General features: G+C 39.1%; 1 protein-coding gene across 1 annotated transcript; it reads left to right on the top strand.

Annotated features, from left to right (window-relative positions):
• Positions 1 to 86: 86 nt before the first annotated feature.
• LOC138809806 (coiled-coil domain-containing protein 82-like) lies at positions 87 to 23,985 on the top strand. Its single transcript, XM_069996795.1, has 8 exons — positions 87 to 234; positions 5,040 to 5,743; positions 6,201 to 6,408; positions 7,884 to 7,976; positions 9,190 to 9,314; positions 11,431 to 11,601; positions 17,814 to 17,999; positions 23,347 to 23,985. Exons 2-8 carry the CDS (start codon positions 5,048 to 5,050, stop codon positions 23,413 to 23,415), a joined length of 1,548 nt encoding a protein of 515 aa, XP_069852896.1. The 5' UTR covers positions 87 to 234; positions 5,040 to 5,047; the 3' UTR covers positions 23,416 to 23,985.
• The last annotated feature ends 681 nt before the right edge of the window (positions 23,986 to 24,666 follow it).

Genomic DNA, 24,666 nt, shown 5'->3' with positions numbered 1-24,666 from the left:
GCGGCGCGGCCTGACAGACAGCCGAGGGCCGAGGGCGGCGCGGCCTGACAGACAGCCGAGGGCCGAGGGCGGCGCGGCCTGACAGACAGCCGAGGGCCGAGGGCGGCGCGGCCTGACAGACAGCCGAGGGCCGAGGGCGGCGCGGCCTGACAGACAGCCGAGGGCCGAGGGCGGAGCGCGGCGCGGCCTGACAGCCGAGGGCGAGGACCGCGTCTCCCGGCGGGCGCCAGTGAGGTACGACGGGCTGGCAGGGACGCCGCGCCCTCGGCCCCGCTCTGCCCCTCGGCCCCGCTCTGCCCCTCGGCCCCGCTCTGCCCCTCGGCCCCGCTCTGCCCCTCGGCCCCGCTCTGCCCCTCGGCCCCGCTCTGCCCCTCGGCCCCGCTCTGCCCCTCCCTCGGCCCCGCTCTGCCCCTCGGCCCCGCTCTGCCCCTCCCTCGGCCCCGCTCTGCGCCCCTCGGCCCCGCTCTGCGCCCCTCGGCCCCGCTCGGCCCCTCGGCCCCGCTCGGCCCCTCGGCCCCGCTCGGCCCCTCGGCCCCGCTCTGCGCCCCTCCCTCGGCCCCGCTCGGCCCCTCGGCCCCGCTCTGCGCCCCTCCCTCGGCCCCGCTCGGCCCCTCGGCCCCGCTCGGCCCCTCGGCCCCGCTCTGCGCCCCTCGGCCCCGCTCGGCCCCTCGGCCCCGCTCTGCGCCCCTCGGCCCCGCTCGGCCCCTCGGCCCGGCCGCCGGGCAGTGGGGACGCGCGCCGGTCTCCGCGCTGCGGTGGGGAGGAGCGCGGCCTGGAGAGCGGGTTCCGGCCTCTGCCGCCCGCCGTGCCGTGCCGGGCGCGGCCCTCGCCGCCCGTTCCGGGTTGTTCCCTGGCCCGGACCCTCCGGCGTCGGGGCGGGCAGAGCCGGGCCGGTCCAGGGGGGGTTCCCGGGGCGCCGGGTGGCGGGGGTCTCGGGAGCGGACCCCGGTTGGTGGCCGGTGTCCTGGCCCGGGCAGTGGGGGAGGGACCGGGTCAGCTCCAGCCAGGTGACAGCCCTGGAGCCGAACCCCACCTGGCTGCGCGGCGGGCTGCTGCCGGCCACTTCCCCAGAAAGGCCACCGGACATTCATCTGAGCCCTTTCTTGATCCCTCCCAAGCCCCTTTATGACAGAAAACATCGAGGAGGGGAAATGTCTTAAGAACACGGGTGACATTTGAGCTAGTCTAGGGCTCCGCTGACCTCCAGGTAGTGTCCGTGAACACCGTCCCCTGCTCGCTCACACGGCCGGCTTTCTCTCTTCTGGAGAACATATTAATGAATGAAGATCTGGAGGAAAGGGTGTTGAAAGGGTGTTCTGGGGAGAAACTCAGGTGACATCATCACAGTCCCTTCTTTTAGTTGTAGAATTCCAGTACTGTGAGACAAGGAACGCAATTGATGGGAATGAATTTTGGCTTTTAATTTCCATTCGCTGGCAGGAATCATACCTGTATTATGTGTATCTCAACTTCTAAGCAATCATGAAATGGTGATAGTATTGATCTTCTCTATTCACTTATTGCTTTCTGGTTTTTATCTAACGGCAAGGTATTATTACAGAATAAAAGTCTCATTTCAAGAAACTGAGTGTATGCTGAACATACATAGGAATTGCATGCATTTGCATAGATGCTTTTTCTGAGTAAATCCTAAAGATAGCCTTCCATGCTCATCTCTCTCCAGGTTCGTTCCTCTTTCCTCTGCCCTCATTCTTCCCAACCCAGTCTAATATAGTAAAGAGACCCAGAATTTATCAATAGGAGTCGACTACGTTTGTATTTCCCCTTGCAATAACAGATTTTTTTTTACCTTATTGATAGTTTTGAAGTTGAAATGCTGGCAATTTTTTGATTGACCAAATAAAATCATTTATTTAAAATAAATATATGTTGTCTCAAGCACTGAAATTCTGCAGTTTTTCAAAATAAATATTTTTTCATCAAAGTCTGCCTTTCTCTAAAATCTTTACTTTTGACCTCATTGGGCCATCCCTTAAATTTTCTAATTAGTATCATCCGTAAGATAGTGGAGGGAAGTCTGCAAATATTCCTCTCTTTTACACATTCTTTTCTTGCCTAATGAATGAATAATTTACAAAAGTGTCCTAGTTCATCTGTACTAAAATTCAGTTGGTAACATGATAGGAAAAGCATATTTGTAAACTCCAGACCAATTTTATGGTTATTTTCTGAAAGTAAAATTTAGCAAGGAATAAGATATTAAAATATTTTAAAGGCTTAATCTTTACTACCTATACAAATATATTGGCAGCAGTCATTGTGTCGTACTGGATGGGGAGTCAGGAGACCTGCTCTCACTAGCAAGCATTGTGATCTTGGGTAAATCATTTATACTCCATGTCCTTGCCTTTGATATTTATAAGTGAAAACAAATGGTATGTTCCTTGGAGGATTATTGTCAGGATTTAAGAATAAGTATGAATAACTATGAAAGTAAACAAAAAATTAGGCAATTTCTTTTTAATGAATTTTTTTAATTTTTAAAATAATTTTTTATTTATGTGGTAGTGAGGAATTAAACCCAGAGCCTCATGGCAAGCTCTCTACCAGTAAGCCACATCCCCAGCCCTTGTATTTCTTAATACGTACAGACATCAGTCTTCTTAATAGTGTGATCATCTTTTTCTACCATTGTCCTAGAAATAACATTATAACTTTCTGAACATCTTTTTGGGTTTTTGGTTTTGGTTGTGGCTGTGGGGCTTGAACTCAACATCTGAGCACTATCCCTGAGCTCTTTTGCTCAAGACTAGCATCCTTTCACTTGAGCCACAGCGCCACTTCCAGTTTTCTGGTGATTAATTGGTAATAAGGATCTCACAGACCTTCCTACCCAGGCTGGCTTCAAACTGTGATTCAGATCTCAGCCTCCTGAGAAGCTAGGATTATAGGCATGCGCCACCTGTGCCCAGCTGAGGGTGTTATCTTTTTAAGTCATCTGGTATGTGTAAATCTATTTTGGATCCTAATAAAATCAGCTTTTCACATTATTTCTTACTGTCCATGTTTGCTTCAGTCTATCAAAACCATCTTTGTCATTCATCATCTTTAGTGTTTTTTCATTATTTCTCTCAATTCCAAACATGTTTAGAAGAAAGGCTTATTACAGTGTAATGACTCATGACATGCTCATAATTGGTTTATTCAAATTTAACGTATTTGCTTACAAATACTTATTTGTACTGTATGCCTTCAAATTATAAGTTCCCTAACCTATCTAGTTTCTATTCTAAGAAACACCATCTTTTCAGAAACTCAGTGGACATATTGTAAAGAATACATCCATCAGTAACATAGGAATTTTTTTTTAAAAAGTAACCACACATCTCTGATGTTTTTTTCACCTTCATTGGTTTTAATATAAGCCTTCTTCAAGATGCAACCAAACTATAATGCAGGTAACAGACTCTTGTGCCTAGTGACTAGAATTGTTAATATTGCTATTAGGTTATTGTAGCATTTATTGTCCACACCATAAACATCATTTCTAGCGTATAGTGTTACAACTACTGTTCTGACTTTTAGAGTTGTTACCATCATAAACAGAGACATTGGCTTATAAATATACCAGGATTTATACAATTTAATCAGAAGTATCTTTCCTATTCCAAGCAATCATCTTTTTTATAAACCTGGTCCAGCAATACCTCACTGCTCAAAAAAAAAATTAACTTCCAAGTTTTGGCATTTCTTTCAAAGTGTGTCTCATGTGTTTATGAATGTCCTTAATAATAGTTGGAAACTGCTAATAGTCTACATACATACCCTTAGATTTTTATTTTTCATTTCTGTGGGGGTTTTATGCTGTCATTTATAGAAAATTCCAGGAATGTTCTGTACATGGTAGAAATACTGAAATGATCAGACTCATGTGGTTGTTTCATTGCAGGGAGCTAATGGCTAAATTCTATAAGCCCTTACACGCATGTATAAGATCAGCCTCATTACATCATGACCACACTTCTAGTCCATAGCAACCAGAAGTGATTCTGATTTTCTAATTATCTTACCTATCTCTTGATTGCTCCTTTATTATATACTTGGGATCATTTTAATGGAAATCACCCTTTTTTAACATCAGAAACTGACAGCATTTGGTTTTCTTCCAATATCATCTCTGCTTCACCATGAAACGTTCTTGTTTTTCTACTTGACTACACGATTGGATTGTTAGTAAATTTTCTGTTGGATTGTACCATATCTAACCCTACTGCCAGCTTGCTAAGGTACAGAGAGGCTATCATCAGACTGGATAGGTTATCTTTCACTTTTCACTGCTGCCTCATGTCAGTTGCTACTTTACAACTTTCCTCATGCAAAGTGATTCTTTATAATTCATGTCAGTTTGCTACTCAAAATCCACCTTTGCCTAAAGGATGATCACCTTGGATACCTCATTCTACTTTTCTATTCCTGTCTCCCGTTTTGAGCCTGAAGTTTCGTTTTTGTTTGTTTTCCATCCATAGTTTTTCAGCCTCATTTACTGATCATAAAATGTTTGTTATCAACACCAAACACTTTGTTTTTACTGTTTTTACCTTCCTGAAATTACTTTTTCCTTTACTCTCTCTTTCCAAACATAATCAATCTTTCAACTATAAATATTTTGTGAAGGGCTTGGCCTATTAATATTCTTGCATGTTCATATTTTAATTGCTGTTATTTTTATCATTCATTTTGTACCAAATGAATACCTTGAATTTTTCTTGTTTTTACTTTCGTTTTACATATAAGTATTTATTTTCTGAAGGTCCCAGGAACATGCTTTTTCTTTGTATCCCTTTCAATACAACATAGCACAAGTTGGAAAATATTCATGTCATTGTTTCATAGATGTTGAGTAATTATTTGTATAATGGTTTATAATTTTATATTTATAATAACTTCAGATATCTTACCCAGATATTTCATGTAATTTTACCTTTGTGGATCATTCAATAAAATCATATAAAGATGATGTTTGCCATATATTAATTCATTGGTACAATCTATTATATTTCTATAACTTTATTTTGTAGAAGCTTTCATGAAAATGGTACATGTTAGAAGACATGAAACAAGGAAACGTTCTAAAACTCAAGTGCCTGAACAAAAATCTCGAATTGACTGGCGGCGGACTAAGAGAAGTATCTCACAGTTATGTGACGATGATGAGGAGTTGGGTAGTGACGATGATCTGGATAGTGAGGAAAGTGTTGATAATAACGAAGAGCTTGATAGTAGTGAGGAACATCTTGATAATAAAACAAAAGCAAATGAAAGAGAACTTGCGTTGACCAAAGTTGAAAGTGAAAGAAGCAACAGTAACCTCATTTACACCGGCAGTGGCTCAACATTTGAAGAAGAAACGAACAAAACAAAACTTACTGACTTACTAGGTCATGACAAGCCTCTGAGTCAAGAGGAGGAGGATCTCCACAAGCACAGTGAACAGATCTTAGAGGAGGATTTAGATGAAGAATGTGTCAAACGAGGAAAGAGAAAACGGATAGCCTCTACGATGTATGACAGCAATGAAAGTGAGGACAGTGATGTTCTAGTTAGAAAAGTAGGCATTAAATGTCCACGTCGAGTGGTGGAGGATGACTGCTCCTCCGTGGAAATGGAGCCAGAAAACCCTGAAAAGTCATTAGCTGCCCGAAAGCGAGGACAACTTCAGAAGTTGAAAGAACTCGCAAAACAAAGGTCTCACCAGAGATACAGTAGTGGTAGAGATTTTGAGGTGTGTTGTATTTTGTTGGTAGTATTATTGTTGTTTTTAAATTTTTACTTAAACTTATTTAATTTTTATAATTGCCAAAGTACTAGATTCTCTCTTCAGCAAGTCTAGAATTTATCAGTTAATAAAATACCCCTGAACATGTTTAATTGCATGGTTGTTCCTAATAGTCTTGTTTTATTATAAGCCTCAGTTTCTCACTTTTTTAAATTGAAAGGCTGTTGTTCTCTGGTCTTTCCTCTTCTTAAATGCTTACATTCTTAATGTCTATCTTAAACATTTTATACCACTTAACTGAAGCATAATCTTCCTAATAAGTTTGCCATTCAACATGACAAAATTCTCTAATTTTAATCTTAAAAATATGTGCTAATTTTGTGGATTTCTTTTATTCACAGATTTAACCTTTCAGACTTATATCCATTCTGGCCCAATTTACTGAAGCATTTATCTTAATTAGGACTCTGAAAAAGAATCTTGCCCAAGTGATAACGAGGATGATGAGGAAGAGGATGAAAAGGAAGACAATTCTGAATATGAAGAAGGAGATGATTATATTATTGATGATTTCGTAGTACAGGATGAAGAGGGTGACAGAGAGTATAAAAATGAACAAGGAGAAAAATCAACTATATCACAACTGAAATTAGTAAAACAGGATTCTCTTTGTAAGTTAAATATCAAGAACATTTTTTAACTTGGTCAAATTTATATATCAAATAAGCAAGTCAACTTTTTAACATTTTTCAGGTATCTTAAATGTGTGAGGCTCACAGTTATTCCAGTGCTCTCAGAAATGCTTTCAATCTAAAAATATATTAACCCCAACTAGTCTTTATTTCTAGTATCTCTGTCAACATTTACCACTGTAGAAATACAATTTGAAACATAATTTCTTTATTTAAAATACAGCAACAACATTCCATGAAAGAATAAAAACTATATTTTCTAAAAATATTGTTTTGCAATTCTAGACCTTGTTTTTGGCAGTACTGAAGCTTGAACGCAGGGCCTTGCTCTTTCCCTCAGCTTTCTGGCTCTTGACTCTACCAATTGATCCCTGCCTCCAATCTGACATTTTGCTGGTTAATTGGAGATAAAGTTTCAGAGACTTTTCTGCTTGGGCTAGCTTTGAAACATGATCGTCCAAGTCTCAGCCTCCTCAGTAGCTATGTTTACAGACATGAGCCACAGAAGCCTAATGAACCATCTTTTGTTTACCATAAGAGGTGGCTAGATTCTTACACTTGCTTTGCATTTAGTCTGTTGTGACGTGCTGGTTTGTTCAAGTATATGCAAACAGTTTTCAGACAGATAGGGAGCTGAAAAAGGGGAGGGGTGTTTTGAGAATATTTTTTAAATTTGTAACAGTTTTTAGGGGCTTTATTGTGCTAGATTCATACAAGACATATGATAACTTATCATATTCAAACCTATCACCCTCTTAGCATTCTCAGAATAATTGTAGATATTCTCACATAGATAGCTAGCAAGAAAAGGGAAGAATAGTTTAATAGCTATCTTTAAAATGATAATGGATATTCTAATTTAACGATACACCAAAAGCTGACAAATGATTTTAAGTTAGTCATAATATGGAATCTGAAGCCATGTGAGCCAATGTTTGGTGCTCACCTTGTAGTCCATTGGTCTGTGTTGAGTTTGATTGGGCCTTCTGTCCATGTTTAATTTTGTAACACTAATGTAGTCATTTGGAAAAGACAGAGTGTGTTATGCAGATCTTCAAATTTCTGGTATGAATTTTGCTGTATGATTTTTAAAATGTTACATTCATTACTATTACCACTAATCACATCAGAACAATCATCTGATACTGAGAAACTTCAAAAGTATGCCAAGTTCACAATAGCACATATAAGTGTATCACAATTCTGATTTCTAATGTTCCTAATAAGTTTTCCCTTAGCAACCTTGGGGACATTTAAAATAATATCTGAAAACTGCACTAGAAGCAAGTAAATTTGGAAGATAGAGATTTGCTTAGTGCACCAAGTCTCCAAGGCAGCTACAGGCTGAGTCAGCTGATTCTGCTGCTGATACTCCCAGTTTCCTAGCACTGATCATTTCTATTCAGGTGTGCTTTGTCTGCTTGATCCTAGCATTTATTTTAAATTAATTTCAGATTCTTTCAGTGATCACTATTCTCACTTTGAAAGAGTTGTGAAGGCTCTTCTGATCAACGCTTTAGATGAATCTTTTCTGGGAACATTGTACGGTAAGTTTGCAGTATAAATGAAACATTAAAATTTGTTTTTTTCCTAATTTTTAAACCATCACTTTTAAAATTAGCTTAAACAAAATCAAGGAGAGCCATTCTTAAAACTTACCAGTTGTTTCTTCTAGGATGCACCACACCAATAATAGATTTGAGTGAAAAGTTCAGTGGGTTTTTCATTTGAGATAAGTAAAAAATAAGAACATGAACAGATTCATGACCCAGAAGAGCTTTCCATGAATTTGAAGAAATAAACTCCTAAAACAGTAATGCTCAGAACTCATGTGCTGGCCCAGTTTCTCTCGAGTTTTTGGAATTTCACTTCCATGCCATTTTATGCTTTCATGTAAAATGAATATAATTCATTTACTACAGAAAAGTCTGTGCTGTGGGGGAAGGCTATGGAGTAAGGGGAGCTGAAATCTATGCCATGGAAGATTGATCAAAGAATGTCTCTCAGGGCTAACTTTAAATAGAAACCCGAAGTGAAGGAATAAGTCATACAGCATATAGGGACAGCAAAAACTGAGATCCCCCCCCAGGGAAGAGTTCCTGGTATTCAGGAATGACTTAGAAGGCCTGCAGAGCTAGAGTGGAATGAGTTCTGAGACAGGGTGGAAAAATGAGTTCAGGTAAGTATGTACCAGACATCAAGGCTTGGTAAAGCCATGCTGATGTGTGACTTTGTGGCAATTAAAAAAAAAACACTTATTAGATTCATTAGTAAAATTTCAAAAATGGCAGGAAACAAGGCATAACTTCACAGACCATGACAGATGTTTATAAATAGAGAATATAGTATGAACCAAATCAGGAAGGCAGAAGCGAGCGTGGCATACCAAAGGAGAATGAGGAAAATAACCAGCTAAAGGAAAGTTCTGCTTTGTTGGCACACGAAGTCACCACTGGATCTGTGGAATGGAGCTGATTCAGAACTTTGACCTGGAATTCAGTGGTCAACCCATGCCAACTTTGTGTGAGAGAATACAAGATAACTTGCCAACCTTTTATATCTGACTTTTTATTATCAGAAAATAATGTAAAGTTCCCTTGTATTCTGGAGAAATGAAATTTTCATTTTTTTTGTAACTTAAGTATTTCTGACCAAGTATCTTCCTAACACTCTAGGAAAAGGTCTTTAAATATTCAATTGATCCAATTTTTCATATGGACAGAATGATTGTTTTTATTACTGTTACCAATCCCCTGGCAGATGGTACCAGGCAAAAATCATATGCAAAAGAAATGTTGACATCTCTTCACTATTTGGATGATCGCTTTATTCAGCCTCGTCTAGAGAACTTAGTTTCTAGAAGTCGATGGAAAGAACAATACAAGGTATGCACTCTGTGACTCTCATGCACTTTGGGGAGATGGCCTCAACAGACCTAGTCTTCCAAAGCACTGACATTTGTCAGCGTATTTCTCCTCACCTGCCTTAAAGGCTATCATTGTTTTGATCATACACATGAATTTATCTGATAGTTAAGTATTGCTGGATGATAAATAAGTTTAGAACATCTCTAGGGCTTAGTGGTTCAAGGAGGCTGACACCAGCCAAAAGCTGGAGACTTTATTCAAACAATAACAAGTACAAAGGGCCTGAGAGTGGGGCACATTTCATCCAATTCAGCTTTGAATTCACTGGTGGTAAATTAGCTGTAAATTGCTAGGTTTAAGAGACATCTATGCAATCACAGAATCACAAGACTTCAAGTTGAAGAATGGCTACCATATAAAGCTTTTTGATTTGGTACATTATTAAACCTCTTAAGCCTAAGTTTCTTCCTCAGATAGAATATTTATCAGTTTAAAGGGAAATGTGTACTTACTTGGAGCATAAAAGGTGTACCACAGCTCTTATAATGTAGTATAAATTGTTTTCTTAATAGAAAAGCAGTAGGACTGGATGTGGTGGTGCATACTTGTAATCCTATCTCCTTGGGCTGTAGAGATTGCAGTCCAAAGTCAGCTGGAGGAAAAATTAGCAGACTCCATCTCAACAAGCAAACCAGATATAGAGTTATAAGTCTGTTAATTCCAACTGGACAAGACACTTAGGTAAAAAGATCATAGTCAAGGTAAAAAAAAAAAAAAACAGAATATTTGAAAATGAAAGCAAAAAGATCATAGGTTATAGCTTAAGTAGTAGAACACTTGTCAGCAAAGTTCAATGCCCTGTGTTCAAAGCCCAGTACTAGGGAAGAAAGGGGAAAAGATAACAGTATATATTTATAGAACATGCGACTTTTGCCAAGAATTATATGTAAATTGTGTTATTTATTCTATGAAGTAACACATGAGGAAGTCACCATTATTTCTACTATGCTAAAAATGATGAAAATATAATTTAGAAAAATTAAGTAACATAAGGTTCCATTGTTGGTAATTACATAGACCAGTATTTAAGAAACAGTCCAAGAAACCTCAAGAACCATGCTCTAGGTCATAGTATGCTTTCCTGTACTATGATAGGTTATAGAGAGTTTGGACAAACTCATGCTGGAACAGTATTTGTGAACTACACAGGGTGATTAGAGATACAGGTGACTCTGTAATATCTTAGGATAAGCTAGTTCTACTGCTGAACACAAAGAAATAATATGACAGAGTCAACACTTCCAAAATCTCAATCATTTATCCCAGCAAAATGTATTTGTCAGTATGTCCAGTAGGAATCATCAAAAGTGCTCTGTTTGCTGTAGTCATTCAGGAAGCCAAGCTGACAGCTGTTACCTGGGGCAGAGCTTCACTGAGTACCACAGAGGCAGAAAGTAGCTAGTCACCTTAAGATACCTGAATCTCAGCCTCTAAGGGGCCATGTCTGGAGGAGCTATAAGCAGGAGAAATATGAAGAACAGAAGGAAAACCATGTTTTGAATCACCATGTGGGAAAGAATCTATCAGTATTTTTGGATAGGTAATTATTGTCTGGCTAGTGGAGGATGTGAGTATGGATTAATAATTATGCTAACAGTGTATTCATTATGTGCACATCAAATGCTACAGCAAAACCCACTCCACTGCTAACTGCCAAGGTAGTGGCTGGTACAGACCCCAAGTGTAGGCAGAAATCCTTGGTCACAATAACTCCACCGCCCATGCAGCTTATTTGTGCATGCCGTGTATTTGCTGGGTTTGTTTATTCATTGTTAAGTTCAGCTATTAGACTCCATCAGTAGAAGACATGTAGAAATCAGCATTTCAATGTGTATCAACACTACTTAGCAGTAACTCATAAGTATGAGAGAGATAAAAGTTATTCTTCCCAGTCTAGTTCCTTTTCACTTACTATCCAAGATTAAAAATCTGTTTCTTAAATTTAATAACACATTTACTGTATGCTCTGTATTAAAGTAAGAAATATGAGTGAGTTTTGCTTTTATATTTCTTCCCACTAAGATATATTTTATTTTGGCTAGATTCTTATTTTATCTTAAATTTTTGTTTTCAGGAGCGAGTTGAAAATTATTCTTCTGTAAATATCAGTCAGAAGAATGCTGAGAACTGTACCTGTCAGGCATGTGGGCTACATCGTCACTGCAGGTACTCTGTGCACTTGTCAGGAAAGCAGTACAACCCCAGGACCATGGAGACAGATGATTTCATGTCACATGATCAGCAGGTATTCCATTCTCTAGTGTCAGTTTTCAGTACTTAGAAACGTTAAGTTCATAAGTTTGCATAGGGAGTCCTCAGTAATATTCACAAATAGTGAAAAGAGTACAAGGAGAGAAGGTATGATTTTAATATGAAAAGTATGTCTTACATAGCACATTCTTCCTCACTCACGCACTGAAGTAACATTTTTCTGTACATTTCTCCTGTCATGGGAAAAGGGGTGCACAGATGGAGGGTGGTGAGGAGGAGGTCACTGGGCAGGGAGCCACAGTTGCCAAACAAGAACTGGACCCAATGAAAACGTTGATGTGATATGATCTACAATACTAGTAGACTGCAGGTAAATAATTGAGGATGACTCGTCCTAACATGAGAAAGCTTTCTGACTATCTGGAGTATGTCAGAGTGCATAGCAGCCAGCATTTCCACAAGGAGGTCTTAATTGTGAATGAGTAAGTAATTGGTATACAAGAGCAGTACAAGACAACAGGAATGGCAGATAGCACTTCTACTTACCTTTAGCCTTTATAAGAATGCTGCACTTGTAAAAACAGATGTGTTAGTATCAAGCATTTCCTTTGCATATGCATGGAGGATGGAGGATGGATGAATAGGAAAGAAACCAGAGTTATCTCTAAATCTTTCCTGTTATTAGGTGGTGGAAATACTATTTATTTAAATTCCTCTACTAAATGAGGTAGTATGATTTCTCAGTTCTACTGTGCGATATAGTTGGTCACATCCTCTGGGCAGTAAGAGTATAAAAGTATCACTTAGAAAATGTATGTAGGCATAAGGAATTCAGTTAATATTTTTAATGTAAGTCTTTCTCAGCATAGCAGATGTACATTTCCCGCTCTTTCAAAGCTGCTCTACGATGTTCATTGAATAACACATGTAGAATCTTATCAAAAGTGATTTAGTACTTCAGGGATTTGCACCTCTTCCTAGCGAAGAAGGTAGGGTTTAAAAATGATTTTCATAGCTCTACCAATCCTGTGAAGCAAAAAGACTCTATATACAATAATTGGTTCAAATATTTAAAAAGCGAAATGGATCACATGAAATAAGAGCAAAGGATATTAGTACACTAATCACACAATAGAAAATATAAACATTAAATTAATGAATGAATGCTTATTCCCTATTTAAGTGAAATTATCTTAAAATGTAGGTTCATAGCCTTAATGTAGCAAAATGTTTCATGCTCAATTTATAAAATGCAACATTGTCAATATTACAGTGAGACCAGTAAACATATAGAAAATAGTATTACTAGAAGAAAAGGTAAGATTTATCTGGATAGCTATATATCACAAGAGACACAAAGCTATATATAGGCAGTACCTATAAGTTTGTCCTATGTAAATAAATTCAGTAAAAGCAAATGATGTCTTTGTGAAGGTCATTGAATTATTATAAGCATTGATATACTAAAAATTTGGAAACAATCCATGGTAGCAGTATAATACTCTACAATATATCAACATTATGTGTCAGGATAAAATATAGCCATTAAAATAATATCATTATTGCTATTAATATTTACAATTATTGTGAAAGCATAGTGAAGGTAAAGTAATAAGCAGTATAAACATTATCCTTTAGACCATGAGAATGACAATTTGCCTTGTGAAGGTTAAAATGTGTGTGTTTGTGACTTTAACTAAGTATCACTATTCCACAATAATGTGAAATTTATGTAGTTACCTAATCTCAATTTAAAAAATGTTCTGATCATCAGAAAACAAAAACAAAAAAATTATCCTTTGTGTAAAAACTGGATGTATGTAAACTAACCTATTGTATATTAAGCAAGTGTGACTGACATTCTTTTACAAGTATTTTTATTATCATTTAGTAGTTGCACAAAGGAGTTGCCATTCAGCAGTTTATTCATACAGTGCATCTTGATCAGTGTCACCCCTTTCCACATGCTCACTCGTCCCTCCCAACCCATGCCTTCTCTCACTTTTCCTAATTTTGTAGGAGATTTATTGACATATTCTCTCCCACTTTTTCTCTTCATTTGTCTACCTCCTAACCCTTGACATTACCCCAACCTTTTCAAGTACCTATTTCTTGGTATTTGATTTGTTGAATTATGATTTTGCCTTTCTAAGGAATTACATTGTTTGAGTTCTGTCCTGAATCTACCATATTTTAGTTAATACATTTGTGTACCATCCAGTATACTTATTTACATATTTAATAAACTAATTCTAGGCTGGGTGCCCGTGGCTCACACCTGTAATCCTAGCTACTCAGGAGACTGAGATCTGGGGACTACGGTTCAAAGCCAGCCTGGGCAGGAAAGACCATGAGACTCTTATCTCCAATAAACCACTCAGAAAACTGGAAGTGGTACTGTGGCTCAAGTGGTAGAGCTCTAGCCTTGAGCTGAAGAGCAGAGGGACAGCACCCAGGCCCAGAGTTCAAGCCCCACAACCGACAAAAAAAACCAAAAACAAAAACCAACTAATTCTAGCTTCCACATATGAGCAAAAACATGTAACCTTTGTCTCTCTTGGCCTAACTTAATTCACTTAACCTAATTTTGTCCAGGTTCTTCTATTTCTTTGCAAACAATGCAATATGATTTTTTAATGTCAAATTGTATTTTTAGTGAATTTTTTGGGGGTCCATCGTGGGGCTTGAACTCTGGGTCTGGATGCTGTCCCTGTGCTCTTCAGCTCAAGGCTAGTGCTCTACCACTTGAGCCACAGTACCACTTCTGGTTTTCTGGTAGTTAATTAGAGATGAGTCTCACAGACTTTCCTGCCCTGACTGGCTCAGATTCCAGCCTCAGATCTGGGATTGAATCCCAGATCTCAGCCTCCTGAGTAGCTAGATTACAGGTGTGAGTCACCGGCACCCTGCTAAGGGAATAATCACTTATTAAAATCTATTTTAAGAGCTAAGCTTTGAGGCTTATGCCTGTTACTACAGCTACTTGTGAGGCAAGATGAAAGGATCAGAGTTCAAGTTAGCCAGGCTAAAAAGTAAGACCCTATTGCAATGAATCTAGTAGTTCATAGTTAGAATCCCAGTTATGTGGGAGATATTCTCAGTCTGGCCAGGGAAAGACAGTAAAAAAATAACCTAAAAGCAAAAATAACTGAATGAATTTTCCATTTTGAAGTGCTGCTGCAGGTACATAAAGCTGATACCCTGGGATTAAATTGAGTTCTTTTTTAAGGTGCAGTCAGTACTGTGAAGAAATTCCTTAACTGAATTTGTCTAATGAAAAAACTTTTCACCTCATGTCTTTGAAAGAAATAATACACTGTTGGAAAGTGTGATTATGGTGAATGAGTCATTTCATTACAGCAGTGTGAGGTAGGGTGCTGAAAAGAGAGGCCTTGGATCTCCAGAGTGGGGACACCTGAGTTACCTGGAGGACAGAGAGGTGTGAGACTGAAAGTCAGCTGAGAAAACTACGGATCTTGAGTCAACTGCCCAGAATCTGCCTGGACTCCTTCAGCCTCCTCTAACCTGAGGAAAGAGGTTGCAAATTTGAGGAAGTGGCCAGCCTTACACAGTATGTGCATGTCACAAGCAGAGCTGGAGGAAGGAGGAGTCTTCTCTGTTGTCTGTGGCACTCCTGTCTGCTGCACTGTGGAATATCTGGAGATCTAACACAGGAAACAGACTTCATCCCATCTTCCTCTTTCATACAAATCCTTAACTCCCTCAAGTTGCTGACTGGTTGAGAATATCCTTAGCTAACTGGATACTGCCAAATCTGCATAATGCAGTTCTGTCCAGTTGTCTTGCCTGGGTGAGCAGTGTTGATTGACATGTCCATAAGACAGACTTCATAAATTACAACTAAGATTCTGTCTATGGCCCCGCCACTCAGCATCTTTAGCCTTAGGAAAATTTTGGTGTGTGTTCAGCTCCATGTCTGATTTCTAGATATGCAGGGTTGCTCGGTTCACACTGACAACTGATGTGACCCCATTACTCTCAGATTTGTTGGTTCACGGGACCAGGCCAACCCTGAGTAGTGGGTTAGTAGTTCGTGTTTCACATTGCTTATCACATAGCACTTATTTGATCCATTCTTGCTGTAATTGTTTTATTAGTGTACAGAAATATACTTAGGCGATTAGAAGCAGCCTCCATATACATATGTGGAAATTTTAAGGAAACTACTCAGGATAGGGATTCTTTTTGGCTATTTATAGTACTTTAAACAAATGGAATATTGCAGTATAAGCTGCCTTGTTCCTTGCCTATCAGTTTATATGATAAAGAAGAATCATATTGGCTGAGTGCCAATGGCTCACCCCTGTCATCCTGGCTACTCAGGAGGCTGAGATCTGAGGATCAAGGTTCAAAGCCAGCCCAGGCAGGGAAGTCTGTGAGACTCCTCTCCAGTTAATCACAGAAAAAGCCAGAAGTGGCACTGTGGCTCAAGTGGGGGGAAAAAAAGGAGCCTAGGGACAGCACCCAAGCCTAGATAAGCAAAAGAGGAGGAGGAGGAGGAGGAGATGGAGGAGGAGGAGGAGGCGGAGGAGGAGGAGGAGGCGGAGGAGGAGGAGGAGGAGGAGGAGGAGGAGGAGGAGGAGGAGGAGGAGGAGGAGGAGGAGGCGGAGGAGGAGGAGGAGGAGGAGGAGGAGGAGGAGGAGAAATGGCAGAAATGGAGATACACGGGGTCCTCTCATAGCCACTGCAACAATTGTGGTGTCATTTTTATCAAAGTGGGACATACTGCCAGTTGAAGTGCTGAGGTATCACTTAATACCAATTCTGGTTTGATAATGTTGAAATGGAAAAGCTAATGTAGTAAAAAAGCAAAGTATACTAATACTTGATTATTTCTAATGATCTAAAAAGCAAGAAAAATAGGCATAGAATCATGAAAAGAAATTGAAACATATTTTCTACAACTTTTGGGGGTTTAGAAAAGCATGTGAACATGTCCAAAATACCATACTCATAAGAAAATGCATCAAACATGAGTTGCTAATCACTGTAACTTAAATTTGCTTTTGCAATGTACTCTTGGCTCATCTATTGACTATCACCTGTGTGAAGTCTAGCTTTTTTTTTTTTCTTTTTGCTTATGTGGTGCTGGGGAATCGAACCCAGGGCCTCATGCATGCAAGGCAAGCGCTCTACCACTGAGCTACCTTCCCAGCCCAAAGTCTAGCTTTTTTGTCACAGAACAAGTTCCACAAATATTAAAAACTACACTGTAGTACTTGTACTGGATTTGTGAAAGTATCACCTGTTAGTGAACTTAATTAAGCATAAACAAAGTACATATGTTAGCAAGAAGTTCACATCTTTCTTTAGGCTGCTACATGACATTATAGTTGATAACTTCATAATATTCAGACCCCTTCTGAGGTCTTTTCTACAGTAAGAGAAATACTGTAGGTTAAATTGACTTGGTTTGGGCAGTCAATAATGCTTTCTTCCTAGCTTAGCTATGGGTGTGGATAACATTGTGAAAACATGTTCTGGTTGATTAATGCTATAAAAAAGAAGGTTTTCAATTTTATAATCCTACTTTGTTTAAACATATAAAATTAAAATTCTAGCTAGCAGATATTTATGTGATATTCACATATGATACATTGGCACAACAAATATGCTTAAACACCAATTTATTTTTTATACTACACATGTTTTGAGGAAATCAGTTAAAAATTACCATACTTAACATTGGTAAAGAGTTTTAGTTTTGCTTGTTGCTTATTCTTAGGATATTATCATAATCCAGAGATTTTAACACAGTAATATATACATGTGGTACTTGGCATTCTTTCTCTTGTTCCATGGTGTCCATCTTTCTGCCATTTTCTCTTCTTTCCAAACCTTTACTATTTTCAAGAATCACCAGCTTGAGGAAGTTGATCCTCCCTGTTTAGGTTAAATACTGCTTTTACTTATATCTTTTATGTATCACTTTTTACATGGCTTTAGGTACATTGTTTTATAATTTATTTTCTCCCAAGACTGTAAGCTCCCTAATGCAGGTAATAGGTCCTTCACTTATCCAGTATCCACTACAGTACTTGAGCATAGCAGATGCAAAGTTTTTGTTGACTGATTCTGTAAATTAAAGACAAAGAAGCTATTAAAGAAACAGGTAAGAAAGTTAATAATGTATTTATTCGATTGTAATAGTAAAGAAAATGTAATAATTCATTATTGTGTTATACCCTTCATATGTAAGATTATTATGTCTATTTTTTGTGTTAGGTATTTACTGTTGGCAGAATTTGTGCCAACCGCACCAAAATTTATCATAAACTGAAACATTTTAAATTCAAGCTGTACCAAAAATGTTGCTTCCTGGCAAATACAGAAGACGTTGAGGATGAACAGGTTAAAGAAACCGTGGAAAGAATTTTCAGTCAGTCAGAAGAAAGTGGCTGGATTAAAGAGGTAAAACCAAAGAACCACCTCCTTCTGTGGACCCTGGAGCCTAGTTTAATGAGCAGAAGGACACAAGTGAATTCGCAACAGTGACATGCCAGGGTCTCCTCTCTTGTTTTTGAACTTTCCCTCTTCCACTCATTCCTTTCATGCTTACCATTGTCTAACCCTGAACTATAGATAAAATCTTAACAAAAATACTGTTCTTCTGTGCCTTTTCAATTACACAAGGTCCTTACACATATATGAAGTCCCCTGATTATCTTTGACAACATGTGGGATTTGTGTCCGCTTTACAACAGTTCTTACAACCTGAGAGGGAAGAAGCACCTGGTACCACTGAGGACAGGATCTCCACTGCCAGTTCAGATGCCACCCACAACCTCTCCTGGGGGACATGGGCTGAGCAGTGAGGAGAACTAACTGAAGATCAACTGGCAGCTCATAAGCTCTGGTCTGCTCACAGAGCTTTTACAGATGTCTATGGTGTATGCCAAGAATGCTAATAGGATGGCAGTTTCTAAAATGAGGCTAGCTTAATGGATGTATAAGATTCAAGTCATAGATATTTGAGCAACTTAGGTATTTAATCTTTAAAAAGGAAAGGAAAACCTCATTTGAGAGCCCATGCTTCACTTCTATCTCATAGGGAAATGTGTAAAAGAAGAGGAGAAAAGGCAAGAGAGTTTAGCAGATACTATCCGAGGAATGGGAAGAAAGAACATTTCACCTGGGACAGGTTAACCTGCACCTGTTGTGTGCAGCCCAGGCCTCCTGGGAGAGAGGAGGGTACAACTTTAAGCAGTTGTCTTGTCACCTCCCACCACCACTGGTGGTTTTGTCTGCTCATGGCATCTCAACCCCCTAGTCTTTCTCTAGTCTTTTTCTCTAGTGTCGTTTGCTTTGCTTCCAGTTCTCTGATTCCAAATGCTCGATACTGCCCCCCCCACCTCCTCCCCCCCACCTTCTCTGTGCCTTTACATTTGCCTTAGGGAAGAGCCATCCACTTATCCAGTAGCTCTGTCTTCATTTTCTTAGTTGTTGAATTCATAAGTGCTTTTATTGATGCCATTAAGAACTGCCAACCCTCTAATGGAATTAGAAAACATATTGCTATATTACATTTGTAAATTTGCTTTGTTTCCCAATGCCAAATTGAACTCAGGGCTAAGTACGTATGATGCCACCGAGCTGCACCCCAGCCTGGTAAGCCACATTTATCAAGGATAGAGTGATACATGTAGAAAAAAGACTATGCATAATTTACATAGTATTACTATTATATATAGGAAACATTAAACTTCTTGAAGGAAAAAACAAAAGGCATTTCTGAATCATGTACTTTAAAGAAAGCTTAACAAGGTTAGGGACAATAGCTGGGATCTGAAATAACAAAAATATTCCTGAGCGAACACAGGTAAATGTCATGAACGTTGCATTCACTAAACATTAAGCAGTGAAGGCACATCACAGCACACATGTGTAAAGTATTGTGTACATTCTTTCACAAAAATAAGAGCTTCGTTTTCTGAGATTCCTCTCACTTTAAAAACTAAGCAGATGACTTTCTTAAACTAGTTCCTAGAAATCATGAAATTTATATCTACCATAAACCTATAAGGACTGTGATGAATCTCAAACGTTGTCCCACAGTGTCTGACATCCTCGCCCTCACTGTCTCTGTGTCTCTGATGAGCCCCGAAGTAACGGCACGTAGGCTGCCTGTGCTCCTGATGCAGGCTGGTTTCCTGGCTGCGGTCAGGTGGCCATGGTGACCCCTGCAGTGTCCCCTCATCATGCCTGGACTCTGGCATCTGAATGCACCTCTCAGCTATGCCTCACACAGATCATTTGTGCTTGTCTTTCTGCTCTCAGCTTGTCCTTGACATTTTGCTTTTTCCTTTATCTTTACTGAGCATTTCCCTGTACTATCACATAGTATCTCAGCCACCTTCCCTCAAACCTGCCAAGCAGGCTTCATTTTTGTTCTTCCTTCTATTCACTGAACTAGGTTTTCATGTTTTTAATCTAATTGCATTAAAGGAATATAGAATCACTCAAATATAAGAAAAGAACAAGTGAGCCAGGCACTGATGGGTCATGCCTGTAATCCTAGCTACTCAGGAGAATGAGATCCTAGGGTCACAGTTTGAAGCGAGCCCAAGCAGGAAAGTCTGTGACACTCTTATCTCTAGTAAACTAGCAAAAAGCCAGAAGTGGAGCTGTGGCTCAAATGGCAGAGCACTAGCCTTGAGAAAAAAAAAAACTCAGGGATATTCCCTAGGCCCTGAATTCAAGCTCCAGGGATGGCACGCACACACACACACACACACACACACACACACACACACACACACACACACACACACACACACACACACACACACACACACACACACACACACACACACACACACACACACACACACACACACACACACACACACACACACACACACACACACACAGAAAAACAATAGGAGAATTGTAATAAAATTGAAATATATAAGACATATACTATGTATCTTATTCTAAAATACCTTTGGAAACATGCTAACAAATGTTTTCATTAAGGAGAAAGTAGAAGGCTAGAGGCACAGCTCATGTGGTGGAATATTTAACTAACAAGTCCAAAGCTCTGAGTTCCAAAGGAAAAAGAAAGAGAAAAATAAGCAGATGGAGTCCTGGCAGTTGAAGAAAGATTATTGGTACTGGAAAGAGGAGGAGGAGGAGGACAAAAGTTCCTATGGACTAGGGACACATGAACACCAGAAGTGAAGAAAACTCCAACAGAAGCACCCAAGTTGGCTTACAATTGTGTTTGAATACATTTTAAGCACATTTCTACACAAATAAGGACTTTACATTGTAATCAGAAACCTATCATTTTCCTTAGTCTTCTAATTTCTTCATCGAAACTTCTTTTCCCTTTTTTCCTTACCTTCAATTGATGTTTCTCAAAACCTTGCCCTTAACCATCAGAACTGCCTAGAAGCTTGTCAAAGAAGAAACATAAATATATAGGGTGTTATGCACCAATGAAGACATTGATTTTTTTTTTGGTTGGTTGTGGGGCTTGAACTCAGGGCCTGAGTGCTGTCCCAGAGCTCTTTTGCTCAAGGCTAGCACTCTACCACTTTGAGCCACAGTGTCACTTCTGGTTTTTTAGTTAATTGGAGATAAGAGTCTCATGGACTTTCCTGCCAGGGCTGGATTTGAACCATGATCCTCAGATCTCAGCCTCCTGAGTAACTAGGATTATAGGTGTGAGCCACATGTGCCCGTGATTGATTCGTTGGTGAAGCAAATATGAGAACCGCAGCTTACTAGTACCTGTTGCACTAGGTTTTGACCCCTTTTCCAGGATTCCTTTGTGGGTCCAGTCTGCTACCTCAGACTAGAGACTCCTGATTCCTTTTATGTTCTGACTTCTTTCTCACTGCATTCCCATAATCTCAGCTATTTTTATCAGTAGGTCCATCTGGTAAGGGATAATCTTCATTATTAAAATAAGACCCAAACTCCCTTAATGTCTATGAAGAACTATGGGAGCTGCGACTTTAGGCAGAGAAAAATGGCTGCGTAATGCTAACTGCCTTTTGTGTTTTACTTTCCCTTTTGTGTTTTTTTTTTCTCACCAAAGCTATCACCCCTCCTACCCTTTAGAAATGGTGTGCTATAAGGTATAAGTATGCATTCACATATGTGCGCTGCAAAGTTGTCTCCCTCCTACCCTTTAAAACACAGAGTGTATGCTGTAATGTAAAAGCATGTGTTCATGTATGTGTGCTACCACTTTCTAGTAGTAGAATTTGGAGACAATTAAATTATTTTTCTAAATCTCATCTGTAAATGTGAACTAAATATTAATTAGGTTTTGGTTGTGGAGATAAATAATACACTTCAGGCATTTTAGTATAGGACCTAGAATTAGAAAGTTGCCAATTAATGTTGGCTATTATTGTAATAACGCTGAGAGATTTAACTTCCTTTTATAGTATAACGGATAGATTTTCATTTTCCAAAATGAACTTAATAAATGAGAAAAACAATGTAAATATTATGATACAAGAGCATAAAACACTCAAACTTTTAAAGTCTGGGTTTCTAGTCCTAAAGCACTTTACTGATATCTAATGATATCAGTATCTAGGCCAGGGAATGCCTAAGTAGTCTCTGACATGGGTTGGAATCTTAAGATCTTGAGAATATACAAAAGGGTTTTATGGCCTTGCCTAGAGAGGAAACACACCCCTTCTGTGTCCCTGTCATCACGAAATTCTTGGTCATTGAGATCTTCTATTTCTTGGGAATAGACCCCCAGAATTCACGAGTCAAGAAACCATTAGAGCATTTAATCTCAATGTAAGTAAGCACTTTGAACTCTGTATGTCCCAAACAGAACTCACTGTATCTTTTTTGCTCCTCCAGTCTTCCTGTGGAAAAACCCTGAGGTTTTCTACCTACTCACCTTGAAATCTCTGTATCACCCTTGAATCCTTAGCTTGTTCTACCTGGTTCATTATCCTTCATCTTCATTGTCGTCATTCAAATTTGGCATTTGGCATTTGGCATTTAAGCCATCCTAGGCAACAGGACAGCTCAATTTATTGCCCTAGGTTCTATAATTAGTTGCTAAGTGGTTTGCTAAGTCTATTATTTTGTTCTTTCCCTTGTGTGTGAGGGGGAGGGGTGGGGCCAGGGGAAGTGGTGGTGCTAGGGTTTAAATTGAGGGCCTCACACATCCTCTAGTTTACTTAATACTTTCCTCAGATCATATTAGTTACTTACAGTATCAAAGTATCTCATTACTTCGAAGTATCTCATTATTTGTCAAATCACTGCTCAACTCGTTAGCCTAGCATCTCATGCTTTTATACTTGGTGTCGTTGGTGTGACCTAACCTTTCTCTAGGAGAACTCAACTCTCCAGATTCATACATCCCTGGCATGTCAATGTTGATGAACTGTTTTATGCAGAAATCTTCGGCACTAATGTTTTGCCTACCAAATCTTGTTACTCAGAACCCTTTAAAAGCCAGTTTTTCCTGGTCTCAACTACTTGTGGCTCCTCTTCTGAACTCTTTTTCAAAGTTACTGCATTTGTACATAAGGATGGTACTGGAAAATTATCACCTTAAGACAGTCATGAAATGAATAATAGTACTGTTTGATTTCTTTCCAATGCTGTGACTTAGAAATCCTTATTTGAAATTTAGCTCCTAATCATTTAAATAAAATGAATTTTGTTACAAACATGAAATAGATTTGTTCCTGTTTGTGTATGTAGTTTTGGAAAGGCTAATTTATCTTCACTGTTTTAAGTCAAATAACAAGCTTTTCTATTGTATGTGCAGAAATATGGTCAACTTCAGAAGTATCTCGATTTTGCGGATAACTTTCAAGATGAGAAGTTTGAGTTGTAGCCCATTTCCTTTGAAGAAGATCTTATACTTTCCTGTAAATATGAAGATCATGTTTCTCTGTATCATGTGACATTTATATATTTTATGTGTATCTTCATGGCAAAATATTTGCTCATGTAAAGTCCAAGAGAGATGGCACTCTACAGTCTAATAAAACTTATCTGCTGTACATGAAAAACATAAGATTTATAATTTTTAACCCAACAACTATATTTTAAAGTTACATAGCAATGCCTCTATAAGACACGACTATCAAATGAATGTGTTATGCCCTTTACATTTTGGAAAAATATATTGTAACAAAATATAATTAAACTAACATCTATATGTATTTATTACTGAATCCCTGTCCACATCTGTGTATTATCTTTTGGCAATATTAAATAAACTCCTCTAATTTTGTTTGTCTACTGTCATCTAAATCAGTGAGCCATGGAAGAAACCTCAATGTGTCATTCAGTCCAGCGACCTTGCCATAAGAGTTTGGCTGTTAGTTAGCTTCTTGCTCTCAACCTTCAAGTAAGATTACCGGCCTGAGCCACTAGCTGTGATGACACCTGATTAAATGTAATTTTTTATGCCAAGATTGGAATGTGGTTGTCTTTTTTTCCGCCTTCGTCTTTGACACTGAACATTAAACCCAAGGCCTCTTGTATGCTGGTCAAGTGTTTTCCTTGACCCATACCCCAGCCCTTTTTTGTTGTTTTTAAGAGAGACTCTTACTAAAAGTGCCAAAGCTGACCTTGAACTATTGATCTTCCTAAATAGCTGGCAAAATCTGAAACTTTTTGAGAGGTGACATGCATTTTAGAGCATGTTGGATTTTTGTAATAAGGATGTTCAGCTGGTGAAGGCTGTTAATTTTCCAAAACCTGAAAAACTCCAAAATCTGAAACATTTTTCATGCCTGTATTCTGTCTGAGTATAGTTATTACTGTTTCCAAGCTAACACTACAGATTCTGAGATATATGTAAAAGCAGGCCAGACTATGGCAGATTAAACTGTGAACACAGGTAATCTTGAAGTGTGCCCATTGATTTAGTTCATTCTCATCTATAGTTCCTTTTGAAGCAGGGTCATATTACCAAAATATTAGAGTTGATTTAAATTAATAAAACTCCATTGATGGAGTCCAAATGACTTCCAAATTAGAATGTCGGGCTTATTTTGGTTCAGACTTTATATTCACCTCAGTTTATGTTCCATAATTGATCATGACAGGCAGAACTGTGTCGTTGACATGAAATTTG

Source organism: Dipodomys merriami, unplaced genomic scaffold (assembly GCF_024711535.1).
Source record: "Dipodomys merriami isolate MVZ:Mamm:240054 unplaced genomic scaffold, mDipMer1.0.p SCAF_103, whole genome shotgun sequence".
NCBI classification, from domain to species: Eukaryota; Metazoa; Chordata; class Mammalia; order Rodentia; family Heteromyidae; genus Dipodomys; species Dipodomys merriami.
Note: the sequence above shows the minus strand (reverse complement) of the source record. Positions and strands in the feature narration are given on the sequence as shown.

Bases quoted from the DNA above. Each gene is read 5' to 3' on its own strand.
- LOC138809806 (XM_069996795.1), top strand. From the start codon at position 5,048: ATGAAAATGGTACATGTTAGAAGACATGAAACAAGGAAACGTTCTAAA. The intron at 7,977-9,189 runs GTAAGTTTGCAG...ATCCCCTGGCAG, and splicing joins TTTTCTGGGAACATTGTACG to ATGGTACCAGGCAAAAATCA. The intron at 11,602-17,813 runs GTATTCCATTCT...TTTTTGTGTTAG, and splicing joins TCATGTCACATGATCAGCAG to GTATTTACTGTTGGCAGAAT.